Source organism: Diabrotica virgifera, chromosome 5 (genome assembly GCF_917563875.1).
Source record: "Diabrotica virgifera virgifera chromosome 5, PGI_DIABVI_V3a".
NCBI lineage: Eukaryota > Metazoa > Arthropoda > Insecta > Coleoptera > Chrysomelidae > Diabrotica > Diabrotica virgifera.
The window spans coordinates 29,097,212-29,122,523 of record NC_065447.1 but is presented as its reverse complement, the minus strand read 5'-3'; the positions used below and the strand labels follow the sequence as shown (position 1 = coordinate 29,122,523).

Sequence of the window (25,312 nt, the reverse complement as noted above, 5' to 3'; positions counted from 1 at the left end):
TTGTATAGTATATAAATTACTGTTACCACTAAATACATAGTTAGTGTAAAAATAATCATATTAATTAACTGAATTAATAATTTAAGCGATTATACAAGTAACACTGATCCAAGAACATTCAAAAACCATTTCTAAGTTAATGATGACAATGTTATTGTCAAATAATGTTTACATCTCTATACCAGTGAGAATTTTACTAGACTTAATTTGCCATGTAAAGAAAGAAAAAGTAGGGAGAGCCCTAAAATATTTACGCCTACGCTCTTAAAGCATATTAAATTATCTTCAAGCAATAATAACCCTATTTTTCGATCCGAGTAATAGTTTCTGAAAAAAATATATTTTATGTATAAAGTTTAAAGTGGGTAGATTTCTATGCTCTTTAGTTTATATATTTAAATTAAATAATGATTCATTGTTAAAAATAAAAACGTTTCTTTTAACACAATCGTCTACACCAGCGGTTCTCAATATTTTTGAGTCATGTACCACCAAATACTTTTTAATATTTTTGGTACCACCTAACTGAAATACCTATATAGCTAGGTGATCTAATTAACCATAAGGGTACGTTCACTACGGAGACCAAAGGATGGTATCATATCCTAGAGCATGGTATCGTACTCTTTATGTTCGTGAATTCTCGCATTTAAAAGAATGCATTTATTTTACATAGCGATCGATAATATAGTTTTGATCGCCAGGTAAAATAAATACATTATTTTAAATGCGAGAATTCACGAATATGAAGAGTACGATACCATGCTCTAGGCTAGGATACCATCCTTTGGTCTCCGTAGTGAACCCACCCTGATAGTGCTGCTGATTTTGGTTGTTTTTGCGTTTTGTATACCACCTTAAATAATGATATGTACCACCAGTGGTACATGTATCACATATTGAGAACCGATGGTCTACACAATACACTCCTCAGAAAAAATCATAATAGACTTACTTTGAGGAAAACCTCCCGATGGATCCCCTGGTTTCCGGAATATCAAACGACGGCAGGCAACTTCCCGTCTGTAAATACGGCAACGCATGTCCCTGGTGGCTATATTCCTTAAAAACCGAATTGTCAACAGAAGGTGAGGGTATCGCAGACATCTGCAAAGTCGACATCAGCTTAGTGGCTTCACTACACATAGAAAACGTTGTTTTAGAACTAGCTTGATTCAATATCTTCAAAGCGTCTTCACTATTGGTGGCCGCCAACAACTTAGCAGCATCTATACCATGCGTGGGCGGAGAATCACAACTCCTGTTGGATTTGGTGCAAATTTTGCTATTGCTCGCGGTTGGGGTACCTGTGGAATTCTGTAACAACCTTCGGCAGTCTTCGGTGGTGCTGGCTCGGCAGATCTTCCTCATCGCCTGCTCAGCTACGTTGGACGGCCTTCGCCTTTGAGCTTCGCGGGCTCCCGTTTGATTGTCGCCCCCTACCAGTTGGCTTCGTAGCTTGTCTAACAACAAGTAGTAGATGGCTGCATGGTGATCGTAGCTGCCAAGTCTAATCGACTGAAAATAAAAAAACAGGTTATTACTATATGAAGGGTATAAAATCAAAACTCGCTTTCTCCTTCGATGGCCGAAATTGAGTTGTTTATATTTTCTGAATCTGTTTGTTGAACCCTACACGAATCCAGAACTTCTTCTTCTTCTACGGCACTACAGCCCAAATTGAGCCTTGGCCTCCTTTATTTTTTGCCTCCACCCTTGCCTGTCTGTGGCTGCTCTTCTCCATACACGGACTCCTAAAAGGGCTTGTGCGTCGCTGTTTACTGTGTCTTCCCAGCGCTTTCGTGGCTTCCCAACCGGTCTCTTTCCTTGCATTCTAGCCTTCAGTGCTCGTTTTGGTAGCCTATCCTCTCCCATTCTTATCCAGAACTAGTTTGACTCAAAATTAGTTTTATCCAATATAAATGCAATGTTAAAAGTAGACTTTTGAATCAAACCCGTCTTTCTCCTATGACAGTTCTGCGTGAAACCCATCTTTCTCCAACGGACCAATATGAGGCGTGTAAAGTGAGTGGAGGGGACTCACACAGACTTAATCACTCTATTTGTATACGCTCTGAGCTTCGCTGGTGGCGCTCCTAGCGGATTACTAATTCAACTTTCACCGGTAATTTTTAAATTTATTATTTAATTGTTATCGCTTAATATTTACAACGCAAAAAAGTAATTAAATTCTAATCGATTTTTTTAAGATTTTGCTAATCATTTTGACGTTCTATTGATAAAATATGAATTTCTTACTTCGGATACTTCCACAATTATCGTGTAGATGGCGCTAAGATTATTAAAATAATTTATAATTACATATTACCGAACAGTAAAAAAACTTAAATTCAGTATTTAAAACGTAAATATATTTAAGGTAAAAATATATACCACAGCTTTGACCAACTAATATTTTTTATAATTAATGTTTTTAATTTTAATTTTAAATTAATCACTTTGACATTTATGTCAAATTTCCGGTAAACGTTTACAGACTTGCCACTACTGGCTCTCGCGAAGTTGTAAATATCCCCTCTACGTACGAGCTCACAGCGTATAATGCAACGTCAGTGTTTGTTTACTATGGTTTGTTTTTAAACCAAGAGGAGTAAACTAAAAAGACAGATTCACACCCAAGAAAGTCACTAGAAAAATCACCAAATACATCTTCTTTTTTGGTTGATCATATCGGCCTTCGACGATAATCCATACAGATTATAAGAGTTCTAAAAACAACTGTTTTTTATATAAAAGTAGAATAAAAATCTAAAGGAATAACACAAAAAAAACACAAAAAATTGCCGATATAACTTACTTAACCTATAAAATGCCAGTTGTTTCAAAATTTCATAAATGTCATTAGTGTCAAAATTTCATAACAGTGGAGTAAACCTGAGGTTGAACCAATTACAAACCAGCATTACGGCGCGGTAAATTTGAATTACTGCTCTTGGTTTAAAAACAGGCCAGAGTTTTATTAGCTATTAAATAATACTAACTATGTGCATAGTTTTTTCTTTTAAAATAAGTAGTATTACAGTAATATTTTTCTTCTATTCGTAATGGATGTTCAAGTGACGGTAGGATCTTGTAAAACGGCAAGGAGAAGAACACCGATGAAAAATGAATAGGCAAAAACTACGATGAAAAAAAAAACCTTTAATTTGAAAAAATTACGGATTATAGGCATGATCTTCCAAGAACTATACCGTCATTGGAACCGATATGATCTGTTGTACCAGTATCAAGCTAATTACATTTATTCTATTAAAATCGACAAAAAACAAAAGTTGTACAATTCCATCTCCAAAAAGGAATTGTTTCAAAACTTGCTTTCTCCTAACGAGTTTGTTTCAAAACTTGCTTTCTCCAAAAGTTTGCTTCAAAACTCGCTTTCCCCAAACAAAAATGCCAATTATTTATTTATTGACGAAAATTGGATTTCACTCATTATATTAATATCAATTTCTATGGATAAATTCTATAATATAAAACTTCAATCCGTGTGATAACTCTAATGGCTTGTTTGTAACAAGTTTTTAGCGATTTGTGACAAACGAAAATTTTGGAGAAAGCGAATTTTGATTCTATACCCTTCATATAATATCTTCTTCTTAAAGTGCCTATCCGTTCCGGATGTTGGCGATCATCATGGCTATCTTGACTTTATTTACCGCAGCGCGGAACAGTTCAGTCAGGAACAGAGGTAGTCGTTTTATACCACTTTCGTAAATTTTGAAGCCAGGAAATGCGTCTTCTTCCCGGTCCTCTTTTACCATTTACCTTCCCTTGGAGAATCAGTTGGAGAAGGCCGTAACGTTCTTGATTTCTCATTACATGTCCTAGATATAATTTTTTTGTTTTGATGGTTATGAGAATTTCACACTCTTTTCCTTTTCTACGCAGGACTTCCACATTAGTAATTCGGTCAACCCAGTTGACACCACATTTCGAAAGCTTCGAGCCGATTCATAGATGCAGGAGTTAGTGTCCACGCTTCCATTCCGTAGAGCAGAACTGTGAATATGTAGCATTTCAACAGACGGTATTTTGTTTTTAATGATATGTCCCGACTGTTTAAAATGGGTCTCATTCTAACGTATGCTGCTTTCGATTTTAATATTCGCTGTTTAATTTCTGTTGAGTGGTCCTATTGGCTATTTAAATTCGTGCCCAGAGATGTACATTGCTCAACTCTTTCTCTCTTAGATGCAAAGAAATTGAGAGTCATGATCAGAATAATCAGCCGAGAGATCTATTTAAAAAAATACGCTAATTGATGACAACACTGGAACTCTGAGAATAAACAGAGAAGATTATAGCAGAGACATGGAGATCGTATTGCAGGGACCTATATAAAGATGATCAAAGCCAAGAACCTGTTAACCAAATCTCTGACGAGGTAGAAGAAGAACCTAATATACTTGAAAATGAAGTAAGACTCGCGATCATTAAGCTCAAATATAATAAAGCACCAGGTCCAGATATGATAACAGCAGAAATGCTCAAAGCCACAGAAGAAACTGGCGTAAAATTACTTCATCTACTCTGTAACCAAATATGGCATTCTAAACAATGGCCTGAAGACTGGACAAAATCTACAATAACCACAATTCATAAAAAAGGCAGCTTCCATAATTGCGAAAATTATAGAACTATTTCTCTTATATCACATGCCAGTAAAATAATGCTACATATAATCAATGAGAGACTAAAAACATTCCTTCAAAGAGAAATTCCACAAGAGCAAACTGGATTTACCAAAGGTAGAGGTACTCGAGAACACCTGTTGAATATAAGACAAATAATCGAAAAATCTAGGGAATTCAATATTCCACTGTACATATGCTTTATAGATTATCGTAAGGCGTTCGACAGGGTAAAGTGGAGACACTTATGGCGAATACTAGAAGAAGTAGGCGTACCTTAACACCTTATTTCGCTTATAACTGAACTATACGAACACACTACTGGATCAGTTAAAGTTCTTGACACACTTTCAAACGAATTTCATCCAGAACGGGGTGTTAGACAGGGATGTATACTGTCTCCACAGTTATTCAATATATATGGAGCACATATTATGAGAAGAGCACTTGAAGGATGGGAAAAAATCATCTCAATAAATGGTCATAAAATAAACAACCTACGTTTCGCAGATGACACAGCCCTTCTTGCAAATAGTCAAGCAGAGCTGATTGATCTTATACGACTGGTTGAAAACGAAAGTCAAATATTTGGTCTGCAATTGAACATATCAAAGACAAAGATCATGATAGTAGATAGACTACATAACAATCATCCACACATAACCACAATTGATTGGTTTGAGGTTGTGAGCTCATACTTATATCTGGGATCATTAATCACAAACACAGGGTCACTACAAGAAGAAATGAAACGTAGATGTGATCTAGCAAAAGTCGCCACAGCAAAAATGACCACAATATGGAAGGACTGTCAAATTTCAAGAGCGATAAAGATGAGGTTGATCAACTGCTTAATATTCCCAATACTACGGATGTGAATCTTGGACCCTGAGAAATTCGGAAAGAAGAAATATAGACGCCACTGAAATGTTCTGTTGGAGACGAATGCTACGAATTCCTTGGACCGACCATAGAACAAATAATTCAATTTTAAGAGAGCTTAAAGTTAGCCAACGACTCTCCAGTAGAGTCCATCTCCAACAATTAAGATACTTTGGACATGTTATGAGAGCAAACACAGAAAACATGGAAATACTCATTATACAAGGAAAGGAGGAAGGCCGAAGATCACGAGGAAGATCCCCAACAAGATGGATCGACCAAATTATGGGAATATGCAAAAGACCCATGCATGAGTTAAAAGAAATGACCACAGACAGAGATCTTTGGAGACGGACAATACACGACATCACGTCGACCACTACACTCCCTCCGGGGGGTCAGGATTGAAAGGAGAGATACAGTCAATATAATTTTTCTAGGTATTTTTGAAGCCATCTTCTTAAGCCATAGTAACACTTATTGGCGAGCACTATTCTTCTTTTAATTTCTTCACTGACATTATTATCTTTAGTTAGCAGCGAGCCTAAGTATATGAAGGTGTCGACACCTTCCAGTTCTAGGTCATCAATTATTATTCTTGTAGGGGTCAGGTTGCTTGACCTAGTGCAACACCTATATTTGGTTTTTAGAACATTTATATTTAGTCCCATTCTCTGTGCAGCTACTCTTAACGACCGAAATGCTTCAGTCAGAGATTCTTTAGATCTACCTATGCTGTCTATGTCATCTGGGTATCCGAAATAGCGTAAGTCAGGAAATAGAAACGTAAAAATAAGCGAAACAATATCAAAAATCAAGTATAAAAAAGATGAAGCGCAGCTCAAGACATTCAAGCGCTTCGAAAGATAATGAGATACGGCCTGGTGCAAAAGGAATACGGAATATAAAGAATCAGGAGAAACGACGAGATTAATCAATTGACTAAGGAAGGGGAACGATATAAGATTTGTTAAAAGTCAAACACTGTCATAGCTGAGACATATCCAAAAACAAGAAGATACAAATTCAACAAAGAAAATATTACAATGGAAGCCGATAGGAAGAAGAAAAAAGAAAGAGCCAGAACGAGATGGTTAGATGATATGGAAGACGACCTGATTACTATGAATTTAAGACAATGGAGGCAAAGGACACTTCTTCTTCTTCATGTGCCATCTCCTCTAAGAAGGTTGGCAACCATCACGGCAATTCGCACTTTCGATACCGCTGCTCTAAAGAGATCAGCAGAAGTGCAATTAAACCAAGCTCTCAAATTGTTTAACCAGGAGATGCGTCTTCTTCCGCGACTCCTTCTACCCTGTATTCTTCCTTGCATTATCAATTGTAACAAGTTATAACGCTCGCCCCTCATAACATGTCCCAGATATTGCAGTTTTCTGACTTTAATTGTATTTAAAATCTCTTTATCTTTTCCCATTCTTCTCAACACCTCGATATTCGTGACTCTATCCACCCAACTTATTCTTAATATTCTTCTGTAGGCCCATAACTCGAAGGCTTCTAATCTGTCCGAAACATCCTTCTTTAATGTCTAAGCCTCCAACCCATAGAATAATACGGAGAACACGTAGCATCTCAGAAGTCTTATCTTTAAAGAAATTGTAATGTCCCTGCTACAGAGTACTTTTTTTAGTTTGTTGAAAGCATTTCTTGCCTGTCTTGAAAAGTCTTGAAAGGACACTAGAGAGGTCTAAATGGAAGGGCATAGCCAGGCATGTAAACACATCCAGGGTTATGATGCCAAAAAAAGAAGAATAAGAAGAAGTTATATTATACATAAAAGTTGCAGCGAAGTGTTGTTTTCAGTAAATTAATCGCGTCCGAATAAGGGCACAAAGTAATACAAAAACGTAATATTTGAGCCAATTAACCGTAATTTTTCTCATCCAGACTTAGAGCACACCTGTGAAATTTTCAGTAGTAATTGCACAAGAGCTCTGAAATTATTGAATTTTTCCCGAGTGACAATTTGACAGTTTTAATTTCACGAGCCGAAGGCGATTGAAATTATGTCAAAGTGTCACGAGAGCAAAAATTCTATATTAATTTCAGAGGTCGAGTGCAATTTGTTGCGATTATTTCATGAATAAAACTGTTCAAAACCAAAATTTTATTGTAATTTATTTATATAAGTACCATTAAACACACAATTTTTATAAATATTTGACCATTGAAAGTCATCACTTTTATAATTTTTAAAACATTATTTGTCATTAATGTCGCTGAATGTATTTTTTCGTAGCAACGAAGGGCATCTGACGTAATATACTTAACGACGGGAGATTATCAAAAATTATCGATTTAATTCAGATTTCTGTAGCTTTCTATTGGTCAGAATCTCCTATGAATGAAATAATCATTGTAATTAATACCCAGTTTAGGCATTTTCTTTTTTTAGGCCTTTTATTTAAAAGTTTTTTTTATTTTTTTTTGTGGCGTTTAGTACATTTTCCTTTATTAAAAAAATTGTAACGTACAAGCAAGGAAGCAAGGGAATGTGAAATAATTTGGAATACAACGGTATATTTGGTGCCCAACGTGGAGTTGGCATTTAGCCCACACTTTTGGCGCTAAACTCTGCTACAAAGAGATAGTTAATTGAAAAAGGTACTATAGGTTAACGATGTAGGAAAAATATCGTCTCTTTTTCGCATTTTTGAGTGTAGTTTGTTTATAATAAAATAATCATATTTATTGTATTCTTTAACAAAGTGTTTGACCAGAAATTGATGTTTAACAAAAAAAAATTGTGTTACCACAGTTTTAGCGCTTGGAATAATTGTATTTGCTAAATAAATTGGCATGTAAATTGATTTGGCAATTGAGTTATATTGTTCGATTGATCGGCTGAACAAAAGAGAAAGTGAACAATTACGTTTGTAATTGATGGATTCGACCGTTACTTGATGGAAGTTCATTTTATCTAACAATAAAAAACTGAAAACGTTTGTTTTCTATACTTCCACAAAGTTTATTATATCTAAGTGACTACAGCTGTTTAGGCGGACACAATGTAAAAAACTAAATAATCTAATTTGCAATAGTAAAAAACTCAATACTCATACAACAAATTTTTCAAATCATAGTTTTTTCAATAGATTTATAAACTTAACAGATACTAAATTCAATAATAGTGAAATAGAACTTTTAGAGAAAGGATTCAAACACAACTTGCCTCAACATAATAATCAAAAAAATTTAGAGTATTTAGGTGTAGAGTGTGAAGTAGCGTTAAACAAAACTGCCAAAAACATAGAAAAAAGCATCATTGCAAAATCTATTACTGATGTATGTAGTGAAACTAATAATTCCTGTTTCAAAGAAAACCAAATAGCCGTTTCAATTAAAAATAAATCAATAAAACATGACATAATATTTACAAAAGCAGACAAAGGTAACACTACTATTGCTATCGACAAACGAGACTATAATAACAAAACAATAGAATTTTTAACTAACCAAAACAGTATAAAACTAAACAAAGACCCCACAGAAAAATACCGAAAACAAATTAAACTAGCCATTGAAAATTCAAAATCAATACTAAATCCAACAGAACAGAAATACCTTAATATTATGAACCCACAACCTCCTAAATTATACTCTTTTATTAAACTACACAAACCTGACCACCCAATAAGACCTGTAGTTTCTTTTTATACAGCTCCGTCATATAAAATTTCAAAAAAACTGTCAGATATTATTACAGAATACACTAAATTTTCACCTAAATTCACCGTAAAAAATACACTAGAACTAGTTAATAAAATACAACATTTTCAATTGCCCAAAAACTCCAGACTAATTTCATTTGACGTAAAAAATCTTTTTCCTAGTGTTCCTCCTACAGAAACTTTTGTTTTAGTTAAGAATCTTTTAGACCATAATAGTACAAATCCGATCATTGCATCTGAAATTTTACACCTTCTTGAAATTTGCATAAATCAAGACTATTTTGAATTCAATAATCAAATATACACAAACAACAGTGCAGGACTTATTATGGGTAATCCTCTAAGCCCATTGCTATCAGATATATTTATGAACCAACTTGAAACAACAATTTCTAAACATCCCGTATTTAAACAGTTCTTATATTGGTGGAGATACGTGGATGATATACTAGTATGCTTTACAGGAACTAACAGACAACTTGACCAATTTCTATCATATATTAATTCACTTCATAATAATATTGAGTTTACAGTAGAAACAGAACAGAATAACTCTATAAACTTTCTAGATGTAACGATTTCCAGACTACACAACAAACATGAGTTCTCCATATATCATAAACCTACCCATACTGACACAACTATACACAATTCATCATCCCATCCTACACAACACAAATTAGCAGCCTACCATAGCATGATACATAGACTGACAGAAATTCCCATGACAAAAAATAACTTCGAAATAGAACTAAACATCATTAAACAAATAGCAGTAAACAACGGCTATAACGAACAAACGGTTAACAAAATTTTAAACCAAAAACTCCATAAGAAAGCCCTGAAATTAGTGTATCCACCACCACAGAAAGAACCCAGTACCTTCTGCTCTCTCACATATACTGGCAAGATAACAACAACAATAGCCAGATACATAAAAAAGAAAGGAATAACACCAGCTTTCAGAACTAACAACAACTTAAGCAAATATATTAAGAACAATAAAAGCCGAAAGAGAAAGCAACTACAGAGTGGTGTGTACAAACTAACTTGTGGTGACTGTCCGAAAACGTACATCGGTCAAACTGGCAGAACTTTTGACAAACGGATAGCAGAACACAAAAGGGCATTCAACAATAGAAAAACAGACACTTCTACATACGCACTTCACCTTCTAGATCATAATCATTCTTTGAATGAAGAGTTTAAAATTCTACATATTCAAAATAAAGGCCTTAAGCTATCTTTTTTAGAATCTATGGAAATTAATAAACTGAAAAATACAGATATAATTCTGAATGACCAACTCGAGACAAACAGCTCCCCACTCCTCAACCTCTTCAGTTGAAGATTAAAAAGGCAAACACATTGTAAACTATATTACTTGAGAAAGGCACTCCGCCGAAACAGCTGTAGTCACTTAGATATAATAAATTTTGTGGAAGTATAGAAAACAAACGTTTTCAGTTTTTTATTGTTAGAATTACGTTTGTCCTTCAATTACTTACACGAGAGACGTATTCTCAAATAATAAGACGATTGCGTCAGATTAGCAGAAACCTAAAAGGATTATATAGATTTGCCTCCTTCGATGTGGCTAACCCGTTAATTCAGGGACATTCTGATTTGCTGTCAGGGACGGGTCTAGCGCCCGGGCTGTATTGATTTAATTTACTCGAAACGTCGCTGAGACGTGTTTCTTTCATTATCGCATCTGGATATATACACGTTTTCATTTTGGATGGGATTTCTATTTTTCGGTATGTGTTTAACAATATCCAAATTCGAATTTTGATATAGTTTGTTTTTAAACCAAGAGGAGTGATTCAAATTTACCGCGTTTTAATGCTTGTTTGTCATTGATCCAACCGCAGGCAGTTTACTCCACTGTTATAAAATTTTGGCACTAACGACATTTATTAAATTTTGACAGTATTGGCATTTTATAGGTTAGTTAAATTATATCGACGAATTTTTGCGTTTTCTGTGTTATTCCTTTGATTTTTAGATTTTTAGTCTGCTTTTATATCTAAAGCAGTTGTTTTTAGAAATCTTTAGCAACGTATTTATGGATTATCGTTGAGGGCGTTGAGGGATACGATCGACCAAAAAAGAAGATGTACAGGTGAGTCCGCGAGTCTTTACCCGTGCGTCATCATTTAAAGCATACGAAATAAGTCGATGATAAGTCGGAAATTGAAATTTACTAAACGCAACAGCAAGTGACTTACTGTCACTTGCAAGTCGGAAATTGAAATTTACTAAACGCAACAGCAAGTGACGGTAAGTTCGACTAATAGCATGCTATGCAGTGCAGCATGAGTCCTGAAAGAAACATCCAAAAACAAACTCGACACATTCGAAAGGAAAGTACTGAGGAGAATACTAAGACCTGTGAGGGAAAACGGAATCTTCAGAAGTCGATACAACAACAAGCTTTATTAACTTTATAAGGAAACACCCCTGTCAGACTTTATTAGAATAAAAATATTGCAATGGGCCGGACATGTGATAAGAATGGGAGAGGATAGGCTATCAAAAAGAGCACTGAATGCTAGAATGCAGGGAAAGAGACCGGTTGGAAAGCCAAGAAAGCGCTGGGAAGACACAGTAAACAGCGACGCACAGGCCCTTTTAGGAGTCCGTGTATGGAGAAGAACAGCCACAGACAAGCAAGGGTGGAGGCAAAAAATAAAGGAGGCCAAGGCTCAATTTGGGTTGTAGTGCCGAAGAAGAAGAAGAAGTGATGTGATGTGTAACAGAAAGATTCCAATGAAACTGAAAAGAAAATAAATGTAAAGTTACTTACCTCTCTCGTCTTAGATCCATCAATGCCTAAGCTCTGCATTAGCCTCAGAATTTGTTCGTTGGGTTGAGAATTAGAAAAGCTAATGGTAGGAGGTAGAATTGGCGGTACACCCATTTGCATCCACCGATGTTTTTTAATCTGTTGGATGCTGTACCTTTTGTTCGGTTCTAATACTAACATTTTTCGTATGAGAGATTCGCAGTCTAAAATAAAAAAAAGCATCCTAAAATATTTTGCATCATGTTTGAAGAGTATAATATAATAAAGATAATAATATGTATAATCCGCCATCCCTTAGCCCTTTAACGGGACTCCCCAGGGGATAGCGTCCCACACTTTGGGAATCACTGTTCTAGATTAATTATTCAGTTGATATATTTCTGAGCCAGACATCTGTAAAAGTTTTACGTGTCTTAAAAAGCTCTAATGGTATGTAATTTCCATATTCATTAGAACACCGACCAAGTAAATAATATTTTTATCTTTGTGTGTACTTTTTGTAAGAATATACAGTATGTCCCTGTAAGTTGTATCCATATACAAAACTTTTTTATTATTAATTTTACGAAAAAAATTATTGGTTATAAAATGTTCTGCATGGTCCAAAACCCAAGATTCAACCATCAGATATCAAATTGTATGAATGTTATACGAGGTATGTCAAAAAGTTTGAATTTCACTCAAGAGTAAAGTAGTTTTATTTTTCACAATATTGAAAATTGCTATTATGAAAAGTTGTTTGGAATTAAAAACTTTATTCTAATATGCAATTATATCCTTCTAGTTGAAAATTTTTTTTTGAAAAATTATGGATAACTAATAGTCTAAGAGCTAGTGAACCCTCCGACTAACGGTCGTCCTGTAAGGCTAGAAATTTTTTTAGTTATAATTCATAGCACACCAAGGCTAAAAACCATGACCTGGCAGGCCTCAGTGGTGCACGTGTATCTACCAGGTGAATCGAAAAGTGCAAATTTAGGGGGTAAAATAAACTTTCTCCTGTAAGGTTTAAATTTAAGTATGTGTTTGAGTAAGTCATTCAGAAGAAATGTGTACAATGACAGGCGATTCTGAAGAGCATAAGACCTTGCCAGGCGAGGGGAAAGATTAGGGGTTTTTCCTAAAATTATTCTTTTTGCATCGAACAAATTTTTAGGTTTTTTGAATCATTATAAACAGAAAACCTCTTTAGTGATTTTTCTCTTAAGTTAATAGTTTTGTTATATAAGCGATTGAAAATTTTGAAAATTGCGAAATCGGCCATTTTTAACCCTAAATCGGACATTTATCTAAAAATTTCAATGTTGCCAAGAGACGTAGATATTCTTTGAACATTGATTGATGAAATCCCGAAGAGTTTTTTGCAATAAAATATCGAAAACCCCTTTGTTTTTTTAATTGCTAAACAAGCAGGTGCGACACTGTAGTAAAGTGAGGACGTTTGAGTTTGCATAAATTCATTATCTCGAGAATGGGCAAATTTCAAGAGAAATCCTCAGGCAGATCGATTTTTATTTTTAAATTAGGACTTTTTGGCATATATATAATAGTGGTGACGTCATCCATCTGAGCGTGATGACGTAATCGATGATTTTTTTAAATAAAAGTAGGGGTTGTGTGATAGCTCATTTGAAAGGTTATTAAATTTTCTATTCACTAATATAAACATTAACATAATTATTTATACAGGGTGTACAAAAAATTTTTTTTTATTAAATTAACTTTGATTAAATTTGACAAATAGAAGAAACATTTTTTTTGTACAACCTGTACAAATAATTATGTTAATGTTTATATTACTGAATAGAGAATTAAATAACCTTTCAAATGAGCTATCACACAACCCCTACTCTTATTTAAAAAAAATCATTGATTACGTCATCACGCCCAGATGGATGACGTCACTAGTATTATATATATGCCAAAAAGTCCTAATTCAAAAATAAAAATCGACCTGTCTGAGTATTTCTCTTGAAATTTGCCCATTCTCGAGATAATGAATTTATGCAAACTCAAACGTCCTCACTTATACTACAGTGTAGCACACGCTTGATTAGCAATTAAAAAAACAAAGGGATTTTCGATATTTTATTGCAAGAAACTCTTCGGGGTTTCATCAATCAATGATTAAAGAATATCTACGTACCTTGGAAACATTGAAATTTTTAGATAAATGTCCGATTTAGGGTTAAAAATGGCCGATTTCTCAATTTTCAAAATTTTCAATCGCTCACATAACAAAAACTATTAACTTAAAAGAAAAATCACTAAAGACGTTTTCTGTTTGAAATGATTCAAAAAACCTAAAAAAAAATTGTTCGATGCAAAAAGAATAATTTTAGGAAAAACCCCTAATCTTTCCCCTCGCCTGGCAAGGTCTTATGCTCTTCAGAATCGCCCGTCATTGTACACATTTCTTCTAAATGACTTACTCAAACACATACTTAAATTTAAACCTTACAGGAGAAAGTTTATTTTACCCCCTAAATTTGCACTTTTCGATTCACCTGGTAGATACACGTGCACCGCTGAGGCCTGCCAGGTCATGGTTTTTAGCATTGGTGTGCTATGAATTATCACTATAAAAATTTTTAGCCTTACAGGACGACCGTTAGTCGGAGGGTTCACTAGCTCTTAGACTATAACATTATTTTCAGTTATTTCAATTCTGATTCTTTTATTATTAATTTTACGAAAAAAAGTGATTCTTAATAAAAAGTTTTGGATGGTCTAAAACCTAAAATACAACCATCTTATATCAAATTTTATCAATTTTATACGAGGTATGTCAAAAAAGATAAATTTAGATCAAAAGTAAAGTACCTTTATAGTTCAGAATATTTCAATTAGAAGGATGTACAGTCGGAAACATGAAAGAATACGCATGAACGATCACATCAATCACTTATTTTGTATTTGCTGTCTTTTTCTATAAATAACAAACGTTTGTAATTCTTTCCGACTGTAATTACATGTAAAACATGACATTGTGAAAAATAAGCGTATTTTACTCTTTAGCGAAATTCATATTTTTTGACATACCTCGTATAAAATTGATAAAATTTGACATAAGATGGTTGTATTTTAGGTTTTAGACCATGCAGAACTTTTTATTAAGAATCACTTTTTTTCGTAAAATTAATAATAAAAGAGATATCTGAATTGAAAAAACTGAAATTAATGTTATATCCATAATTTTTAAAAAAAAAAAATTTTCAATTAGAAGGATGTAATTGCATATAAGAATATAGTATTTAATTCCAAACAACTTTTCATAATAGCAATTTTCAATATTGTGAAAAATAAAGCCCTTGAGTGAAATTCAAACTTTTTGACATAACTCGTATAATATTCAAAAAATGTGATATTTGATGGTTAAATCTTAGGTTTTAGACCATGCAGAACTTTTTATTAAAAAATCGCTTTTTTCCATAAAATTAATAATAAAAGAGTTATCTGAATTGAAATAACTGAAAATATTGTTAGTTACCCATAATTTTTCAAAAAATTTTTATTTCATTTAGAAGGATGTAATTGCATATTAGAATTTAGTTTTTAATTCCAAACAACTTTTCATAATAGCAATCTTCAATATTGTGAAAAATAAAGCTACTTTACTCTTGAGTGAAATTCACACTTTTTGAAATTAATAACTCGTATAATATTCAAAAAAATTGATATTCGGTGGTTAAATCTTAGGTTTTGGACCATGCTGAGCTTTTTATAAAGAATAACTTATTTTCGTAAAATTAATATTTAAACGTATTACGTATGGATACAACTTACAGGGACATACTGTATGATAGCAGCACTCTTCGTGTTTATTCCGCACTTAGAATATTATTTATCCAAAAACCCTTTTACCTAAAACCCCGAAAAAGAATATAAATTCCTGTATCTGGCTGTATACCAGAAATCACAAAAGATATTTAAATTCTTCTTTCTAAAAGGTATACTTAAAAATTTCGAGGAGTTACCAAATGAGATAGACTACGGTACACTCAAATAAAGAAGATTTGGAAATCGAGTAAACGTTAGAATTTACAGAGAGAAGGCAACTCAGTTGGTGGGGTCATCTTTAGAGAATGGATCAGACAAAACCGGTGAAAGAAATTTGGCAGGCAAAAACGCAAAGAAGAAAGAAGAAAGGTAGACCACGACAAACATGGGATATAACACTAGGCAAAATAATCGAGAAAAGGGGAACAACGTGGATAGAAGCAAGGACGCTGGCTAGAAATAAGAAGGAATGGTCACCTTACATGTTTCGAGCCACCAAGATATATGGATAAAAAGTCGTAAGTTGTTTTAAAGTTATAAATACACTCACCGGCACAAAATTCCGCCACCCAAAATTTTTGATTAAGTTTGACAATTTATAACTTTATTATTTGTGCTCCGATTTTCAAGATTCTTGCAGCAGTTTGTAGGTATAGGTATTGATATCGTTTGGTATTATTCCGGTAACAAAAATTTTTTAATTGCATGGCATTATACAGGGGTGAATGGAAGCATTGTATTTTCTCCTAACTTTAAAGAATTCTGTGGAAAAATGGAAGAGCTGATTTTGTTTCATAGTCCTGTCATACTATCTCGGAGGCATCACTAAAATTTTGTTTTTTGAATTATCCGAATATCTCTTTTGTTGTAAGAGCTGTACCATTTTTTGTAAATAAAAACACTGATTGACTCATAAAATACAGGTTGGATTGATACGATTAGAATAATCTCAATCCTATTAAGCAGTTATGGGATGAATTAAAAAAAGTTATTCGCCGACAGCCTAGGCCTTCAGAAAATTTGGTGCAGTTATGGCTCTCGTAGAGGCTATTCCCCAGGCAAGGACAACACACCTTTATTCGATACCAAACAGATTGTGAGCAGTCGTTGCTGCAAGAGGTGGACATACCCGCTATTGAATTATTTTGTTTTGTTGTTAATTTTGTTTTGTTTTGTTAATTTTAGTGCGCTTGATAATTTTAATGAAATAAACCTTCAAAGCAGGTTTTTATTTACAGCTCTTACAATAAAAGATATTCGGATAATTCAAAAAACAAAACCTTAGTGAGACCTTCAGGATACAACAAAAGGAGTATGAAACAAAATCAGCCCTCCAATTTTTCCACAGAATTTTTTAAAGTTAGGAGAAATTACAACGCTTCCATACAAACGCTTCCCCGTATAATGCCATTTAAGCAAAAAATTTGTTGTTACCGGAATACTAACGAACGACACCAATCCAAGTGCCTACAAATTGATGCAAGAATCTTGAACATCGGAGTACAAATAATAAAGTTATAGATTGTCAAACTTAATCAAACATTTTGGGTGGCGGAATTTTGTGCCGGTGAGTGTAGATTACAATATATTAAAAAAAAAGAATGTGTGTGTACTTTGTACGCACGTAAGAAGTTATACTTCTATTATATGATTTAAACGAAATTAATATACTTTTTATTTATATTTTATTTAAATATTAAACTAATTTATACTTACTACTTCTCAAACATTTTTATTAAAACAGTGCCAAAAATTAAAATAATAAAAGAATAAAACACACACAAACACATTAAAAATGCCACAAATGATTTCTGAACATTAATTGTCGGAAATTTTTTTAACTAAATACGTATTTTCTGAAAATAAAATTATATAATAAATATACTTACAATCATAAAATGTATAAAAAAAAATAAAAAAATAAAAGTTTTTATTGGGATTCGAACCAGCTATCAGCGCGGTTGGTATATTGGGGTTCATTCGCCTTAAACGCTTCACGGAGGCAATGTGTCATTATGTGCGAAGATCGACTAACTAAACGGATTAAGCTTTTGACATTTTTGAATTAAATTAAATTATTTTGATTTTGAATTTAAATGATTTAGAATTGAAAAAATACAACAAAACATAGAGTAAGAAAACAATATATTAGGTGAACATTGATAGAAATTTTGATGGTAATCAAATTATGTAAATAAAAGTATTACATACTATGTATTTTGGTAGGTTCAAATAGGTAGGTACCTATGATACATTTACAATTATGACGTACCTGTTGCTTTTAAAAACTATTTAAATGTCACTACAATTATCAACTTTTTTGTTTCTGTCCTCACAACAATAAATCTAATATATTATACATTTGTTTACCTTCATATTGAACAATTATTTATTATTGACAGATCATTTCAACACTCAATCAGAGCCCGTATAACGACTAATACCATACTGTCGGTGTGCGCATGCGCGCAGATCAATATAAATTCACCCTCAATCTCAATCGCGCCTAAAAAATATAACTTCAAAAATTGATGTCATGTTAAGGCGCATTTAAATCAAAGCGAACACGAACGAACGAACGAAGGAACGAATTCGTAGGTGTTCGCTTGGTCATTCGTTCGCTACAAAGTAGGGCCATTTACATTGAAGCGAACGTTCGCATTCGTTGATGATCGGGAGTGCATATTGCCCGCAGATGTTTTTAAGATCGGCCAGTGCCAGTCACACATTGTGTTTAAGTTTATTTTCGTGTTTCTTGCTGGGTAAATTTTAATACAATAATAGCTTACAAAAATAGCAGGTAGCAGGTATTATACGCTGTTTGAGGGAGCTTAGAAAATAACATAATAAAGAGCCAGCTTTCTTAAAATTCTTCCTCGAAAAGGTTACTTGCTCTTGATATTATGACTATATTATGTTTACATAATAAATTGTAAAATTGGTGTATCAAAATAAATTTGTTTTTAATTAATTTTAGCAATTAATTTGATTTGGTTACCTCATTAGTGTTACTGGGTTGAAATTTATCCAATAAAAACATTAGGCTTTTAAAAGCTAACCACTTCGAACCCTCTTTTTTGTCTTTCTCTTCTAAATGATGCCAGAAGCTAATTCATTTTTTTAGTTCAGAGACATCACAACCCATTCCTATAGAAATGTTAAAACAAGCATCAGTTTTTCTGTTTATTATTTTATATAGCTTCGATTTTGGGTTTCATAGGCATATTCCATATTGCAAAATTATGTTTTCACAACTACACAATAAACAACCCTCTCAAACTAATGTTTGTAAATAAATTAAATCAGTACTTCTAAACGAATTCGTTCGCTACCGTCTATCCACTGTCCACATTGAACAACGATTTCCTTTGATGATTCGCTCACTTACCGACATCGGTTGGAACATGTGCGAATGCGAACGAATTCGTTCGGTCGTGCTCGATTCGCTGTACAAATACAATAAAGTTAACGAACGAATTCGTTCGTTCGCTCGTGTTCGCTTTGATTTAAATGCGCCATTAGAAATATTCCTGGATTAACTCCCGGCATCACATATGGCAATCCCCATGCTGGATTTATTGTCCAGAGGTTAGACCTTACATAACGGACTTTAGGTGACAACTGCTGGCACCGGGAGTTACTCCAGGAATATTTCTAATATCACATTAATTTTTATAATATAATGTAATCTACATATTAATAACTTTAAAGCAAATTAACGCTTTTCACCCACATATCTTGGTGGCTCAAAACGTGTAATGTGATCTGTGATAAACACTGATGATGGAACCTAAATTCCGAAAACGTTGTGTTATGATGTAGTCCTTTTTAGGGATTTTTAAATATACCTTTTACAAAGAAGAATTTTAATATTTTTTGTAATAAATAAACCTTGTTGAATTTTGTTCAAATATTGTCAAAGTCAAATTATTTTTGTTATGATACATTCTTAAAAAAAGTTTTATGGTTAATTTTAAAAAATCCAGAAATAACATTGAACTTTTTGTAAAAAATCACTGAAAAGGGGACCAAGGGAGTTGCAATTGCGACGTCGACATGAGGGGGGGGGGGGAAGGATCGACTGTAAACGACTCTTTACGACGGAGGGGGAGGGAGGGTAGGAGGGTATTAAAAAGTCCAATTTTTTACGACGTAGTTTATGGATGTTCCCATAGCTTTAATTGTATGTAATTTCCATATTACAGTGGAACACCGAGAAGTCGGCCCCCGATAACCCGGAAGTCCTGCTAACTCGGACCGATTTACATCAGACAAAATTTCAACAATAAAAATGTATGTAATATAATATTTGAGAGATGTGTATTTGTGTAATTTGAACTATACGATAGTAAAAAAAATTACTCATGGCCATGGCACACTGCGGCATAGCGACGTTCATTGCTCGGATTATCGGAAACAACAGGCACCTTCTTCCTTCTTCTTCTTCCTTCTTGTATATAGGCTTTAAAGCCTGTTTCTTCTTCAATATTATCCTCCTAAATTGTTTAGGTTATCGCACCACCTTTTTCTTGGTCTGCCAATACTTCTTCGTCCATTTGGTGACTTATCCCGTGCTATTCGTACTATCCTATCTTCTGCCATTCTACTAATGTGTTCGTTCCACTCCTGTTTCCGTTTTGTCACCCATCCATTTATGTCTTCTATATTGCATGATCTTCTTATGTTTTCGCTCCTCTCCCTATCCAACAGACTTTTCCCTGATATTCGTCGGAGTATTTTCATCTCTGTTGTTTCTAGTAGTCGTCTCGTTTTAGATGTGTCAGGCCTTGTCTCCGCCGTGTATGTTAATATAGGTCTAATTGCTGCTTTATAGATGCTTGCTTTTGTGTCTTGTCTTAAGTGTTTGTTCTTCCAGATTGTGTCATTAAGAGATCCCGCCGCTTTACTTGCTTTTAAGCTTTGTTGTCGTACTTCCTCTTCAACATCTCCGTAACTGGTTATATCAATTCCCAGATATCTAAACCTTGCTTCCTGCTTTATTATTTTCCCATCAATTTCGATTTTACATCGTAGTGGGTATTTAGATGTTGTCATACATTTGGTTTTTTCTGCTGATATTATCATATTGTATTTCTTGGCTGTTGTATTAAAGATGTGTGTTAATCTTTGGAGATCGTCTTCTGTCTCGGCGATTAATGCGGTGTCGTCTGCATAACACAATACTTTGATTTCTTTATTCCCCATTCTGTAACCACGACCTTTACGTACTGCTTCTATTATTTCGTCCATTATTATATTAAAGAGCAGTGGACTTAATGAGTCACCTTGTCTGACTCCACTTTGTACTGGTATAAACTGCGTTAGTTTTCCATTTATCTTTGCCTGTATTCGATTATGAAAGTAGATGTTTTCGATGGTTTGTATAATATTGATTGGTATGTTTCTTCCATACAGTAAATGTAAGACGTCTTCGACTTGGATGCGATCGAAAGCCTTTGTCAGGTCTATAAAACATAGATATGCTGGTTTATTGTACTCAATGGCCTTTTCTGTGATTTGTCTCAGTACAAATACGGCGTCTACGCAGGATCTTCCGGAACTGAATCCTTGTTGTTCATCTGATAAAGTTGTTAGTTTATTGATTTTGTTGGTTAGGACTTTTGTGGTTAGCTTAAGTGCGGTGTTTAGTAGATTTATACCTCTATAATTGTTGGGGTCTTCTTTGTCTCCTTTTTTGAACATTGGTATCATTATGCTGTTTCTCCATGCGTCTGGTATCTTGCAGTGCAATATTAGTTTTTGTATAAGTTTTGTCATCTCTAGGGTTATACTTTCTCCTCCGTATTTTAGAAGCTCGTTGGTTATTCCGTCTGGTCCTGGTGACTTCCTATTTTTGAGTGAATTTATGGCTACCCCTGTATTCCTTTATTTATTTCAAACTGTCTTAGCATTGTTCAAAAAAAGACTAAAAGACTTTTTAAAAAATTCTTTTTTAAACAATGGTCTTAGTATCCACTGTTCTTAAATAACATAATATTGTTCCGATTGTGACCATATTGTGTGTAGTATAGTCGTATTTTTCGCTTCCGTTCTGTAATCGTACTTCAGATAGGTTTGTCTTTGCGTGTTTTTTTGTCTACGCATGAGTTTTTTACCAAGAAATGAACAATACTCTATACTCTACACAACTATACGTAATTTAGATGTGTACTGTGCATATATATTTCATGTTATTTCAATTATAACGGAGTTTATCTATAAGTATACCGTATTTTATTAATTTTTACCATATTCTTCGGCTAACCCGGATTTTCGATAACCCGGATCGGCCACGGTCCCGACTAATCCGAGTTATCGAGGTTCCACTGTATTATAATACAAACCAAGTAAATAATATTTTTATCTTTTTGTGTGCTTTTTGTAAAAATATATGATAGCACTGCTCGTGTTTATTACACACGTCAGAATATTTATCCAAAGACCCTTTTCATCAGTAAGTTGTACGTGTTATCTAATAAATAAACCTTGTTGAATTTTGTTCAAATATTGTCAAAGTCGAGCAGTGAGCTTCGGTCCCATCAACTACAGCACGGCAGTCGGCGCGATGACGCACTTCTGACGTCAAAGAGGCTAATGTAAACCCCCCTTTCCAGCAGGGTTGGATATAGTCTAGAGGCCAGCTAATTCACCGAGGCCCTTTCAATTCTGAAGGACACACAGAAGTTTTTTATGTATCTTTAAATATGAATTTCGAGGGTGGATTTTGATCCGAGTGGTCAAACCATTGTTATATACAAATTAATTATTTATAAGGTTCTAGCTCGTAAACTAAAAGATATAAAAATAATTTTTCCAATATAGTTTGTTCTTTGAACAAACTTTGAAATGAGACTTTGTAAAGCTCATTTGCATGTGTAGGAGTCGAAAAAGCTTCGAAAAATACTTTTTATTTTGCAACCATTTTGCACTAATTTTACAATATTTCGAGTTCTAATTATTCTATTAAAGGTTAGCAAACGTCATTAGAGAGGAAACTTGTGAAAAAATAAAAAAAGCTATACAGGGTGATCAACTTCTGTGACAAAGTCCAATATGTCTGTTATTATACAATATATGAAAAAAAGTTGTTAATAAAATTTATAGACACTTTTAATGTACACATTTTAAAATTAGTGAGAAATATACAGGGTTCTCCATAACACGGTGCCAAACCAAAGTTATGTTTTCTTAAATGGAACACCCTGTATTTGATTCAAAATCTGGTTTCTCTACATTTTGCTGATTAAGAAGATATAACACTTGTCTAGGGTTATACTGAGTGTTTCAAAGTTACGTGCACTTTTATTAAAAAAACATACTGGTTTGATCGCCCTGTATGTTTTTTAACGGTGTAGTATAAACTTATTTTTTTACTGCTTTTGACTGTCAATATTAAAGTAGTTTTGCAATAATGTACAATTTTTTATAACTACACAAATTGTATACAGGGTACACAAGTCAAAATGTAAATAAAAGATTTTCATCATATTTTTAAATGGAACACCCTGTATTTTATATTACCATCGAAAAGTTGTATCATTGTACTTTCATATCTTTTAAGTATTCCCTATACCTAAAGTTATTAGTTTTCGAGATATTTTAGTTTTATTGTTGTTATCGACAATGTATTACTTAGTTATTAATAACAATATTTTAATATACTAAAATTTTTTAAGAAAACTAAATTAAATAAAAAATGATCAACGTACTTCTTATGTTTCTTATAAAAGGTGTTCAAAGTGTCTTCCCATAACGTCTACACAAGCCTGGAGACGAGTTTCGAAAGCCCTACTGACGTTTGTAAGCATTTGTTGTGTGACACTTTGAAAGGCGTTTTGAATCCTATTTTCACATCGTCAACTGTTGTTGGAGGTGTCCTATACACTACGTCTTTAATATAACCCCAGAAAAAGAAGTCAACTTTGTTTAATTCTGGTGATCTGGGTGGCCAGTGATCAGTGAACTGGCCCATCTCTTCCTATCCATCTTTCAGGAAATAGTTCATCGAGTTCACCGTTGACAAGTGCGTTGTGGTGAGCAGGGGCTCCATCATGAAGGTACCACATATGTTGACGGATGTTTAATGGTACATTTTCAAGTAGAATGTAGAATAGGTAAATGATTCACTAGAGAATTTAAATAAACCTCACCATTTACCGATTCCTCAAAGAAAAAAGGACCTATAACGTAATTGCCTATGAATCCACCCCAAACATTTAAGGACCATCTCGTTTGACTATGTGTGCGAGCACAGTACGGATTGGTTGTGGAATAATAATGAAAATTGTGTCTGTTTACACTACCATTTTTGTGAAATGCTGCCTCGACTCCAAAAAGAACAAACTAAAAAAAATCCCTCTGTATAACTATTTGCTGTTGTGACCACTGACAAAATTATACTCTTCGTTCGAAATCATCCCCAACAAGTTCCTGATGCAATTGTATATGATACGGGTGCATGTTGTTTTTCTTGAGTATGTTTTGGATAGATCCATAACTTATATCTTGCTCTCTTGTAATATTTCGAATACTTGTATGAGGATTTTCTGTAACAGCCAGTAAAACATTTAATTCATTTTCATCCGTAATATTGGTTTTTGTTTTTTCCTTTGCTTCATATAAAACAGAACCAGTACGATTAAACCTGTCTAATAAGTTGTCAAATGCTCTCTTATTTTATTGTCGACGCTGTGGATACCGTTCCTTATAAATTCTTGTGGCAAGTAATGATTTTTGAAACACTCTCCTAAAATCCATATCATGTCTGTTATTTCTTCACGACTAAAATTCATCGTTGAAAATAATTATAACAATATGGCAAACAATTATAATCACAGAATAACAAAAATAAAAGCGTAGAGATAATTATTAAAATCTTACAACTGACAGTTCTTGTGTCAATTATTTCAAAGCCACCTTAAACAGGAACTTACAGCAAATTATAGTTCCCATTTCTTCGCGGAAAATTAATATCATATTATTGTTAGTATATATAAAATTGTCGTTATTCTATAGAATTTACCAGAAACTTGGAGAAAAAATGAAATGCAGTCTAATTTTAATTATCACTGACAAACACATTGGAGGTTTCTAATATTAAGGGTATAATTAATTATTGTAATAAACATATCTATGAGTTATCAACAATAAAACTAAAATATCTCGAAAACTAATAACTTTAGGTATAGGGAATATTTAAAAGATATGAAAGTACAATGATACAACTTTTCGATGGTAATATAAAATACAGGGTGTTCCATTTAAAAATATGAAGAAAATCTTTTATTTACATTTTGACTTACCCTGCACACAATTTGTGTAGTGATAAAAAAGTTGTACGTTGTTGCAAAACTACTTTAATATTAACAGTCAACAGCAGTAAAAAAATAAGTTTATATTGTACCGTTAGGATCATACAGGGCGATCAAATCAGTATGATTTTTTAATAAAAGTGCTCATAACTTTGAAACACTCAGTATAACCCTAGACAAGTG

The 25,312-nt window shown here is 33.6% G+C and overlaps 1 protein-coding gene across 1 annotated transcript in view; it reads right to left on the bottom strand.

Moving 5' to 3' along the window:
- LOC114334728 (serine/threonine-protein kinase SIK1) overlaps positions 1-25,312 on the bottom strand; it is a 276,581-nt gene that overhangs the window by 19,131 nt on the left and 232,138 nt on the right. The window contains exons 7-8 of the mRNA XM_028284829.2: positions 12,039-12,241; positions 956-1,518 (exon numbers count right to left, since the gene is read on the bottom strand). Coding sequence (XP_028140630.2) covers positions 956-1,518; positions 12,039-12,241 — 766 coding nt within the window. The remainder of the gene's footprint in view (positions 1-955; positions 1,519-12,038; positions 12,242-25,312) is intronic.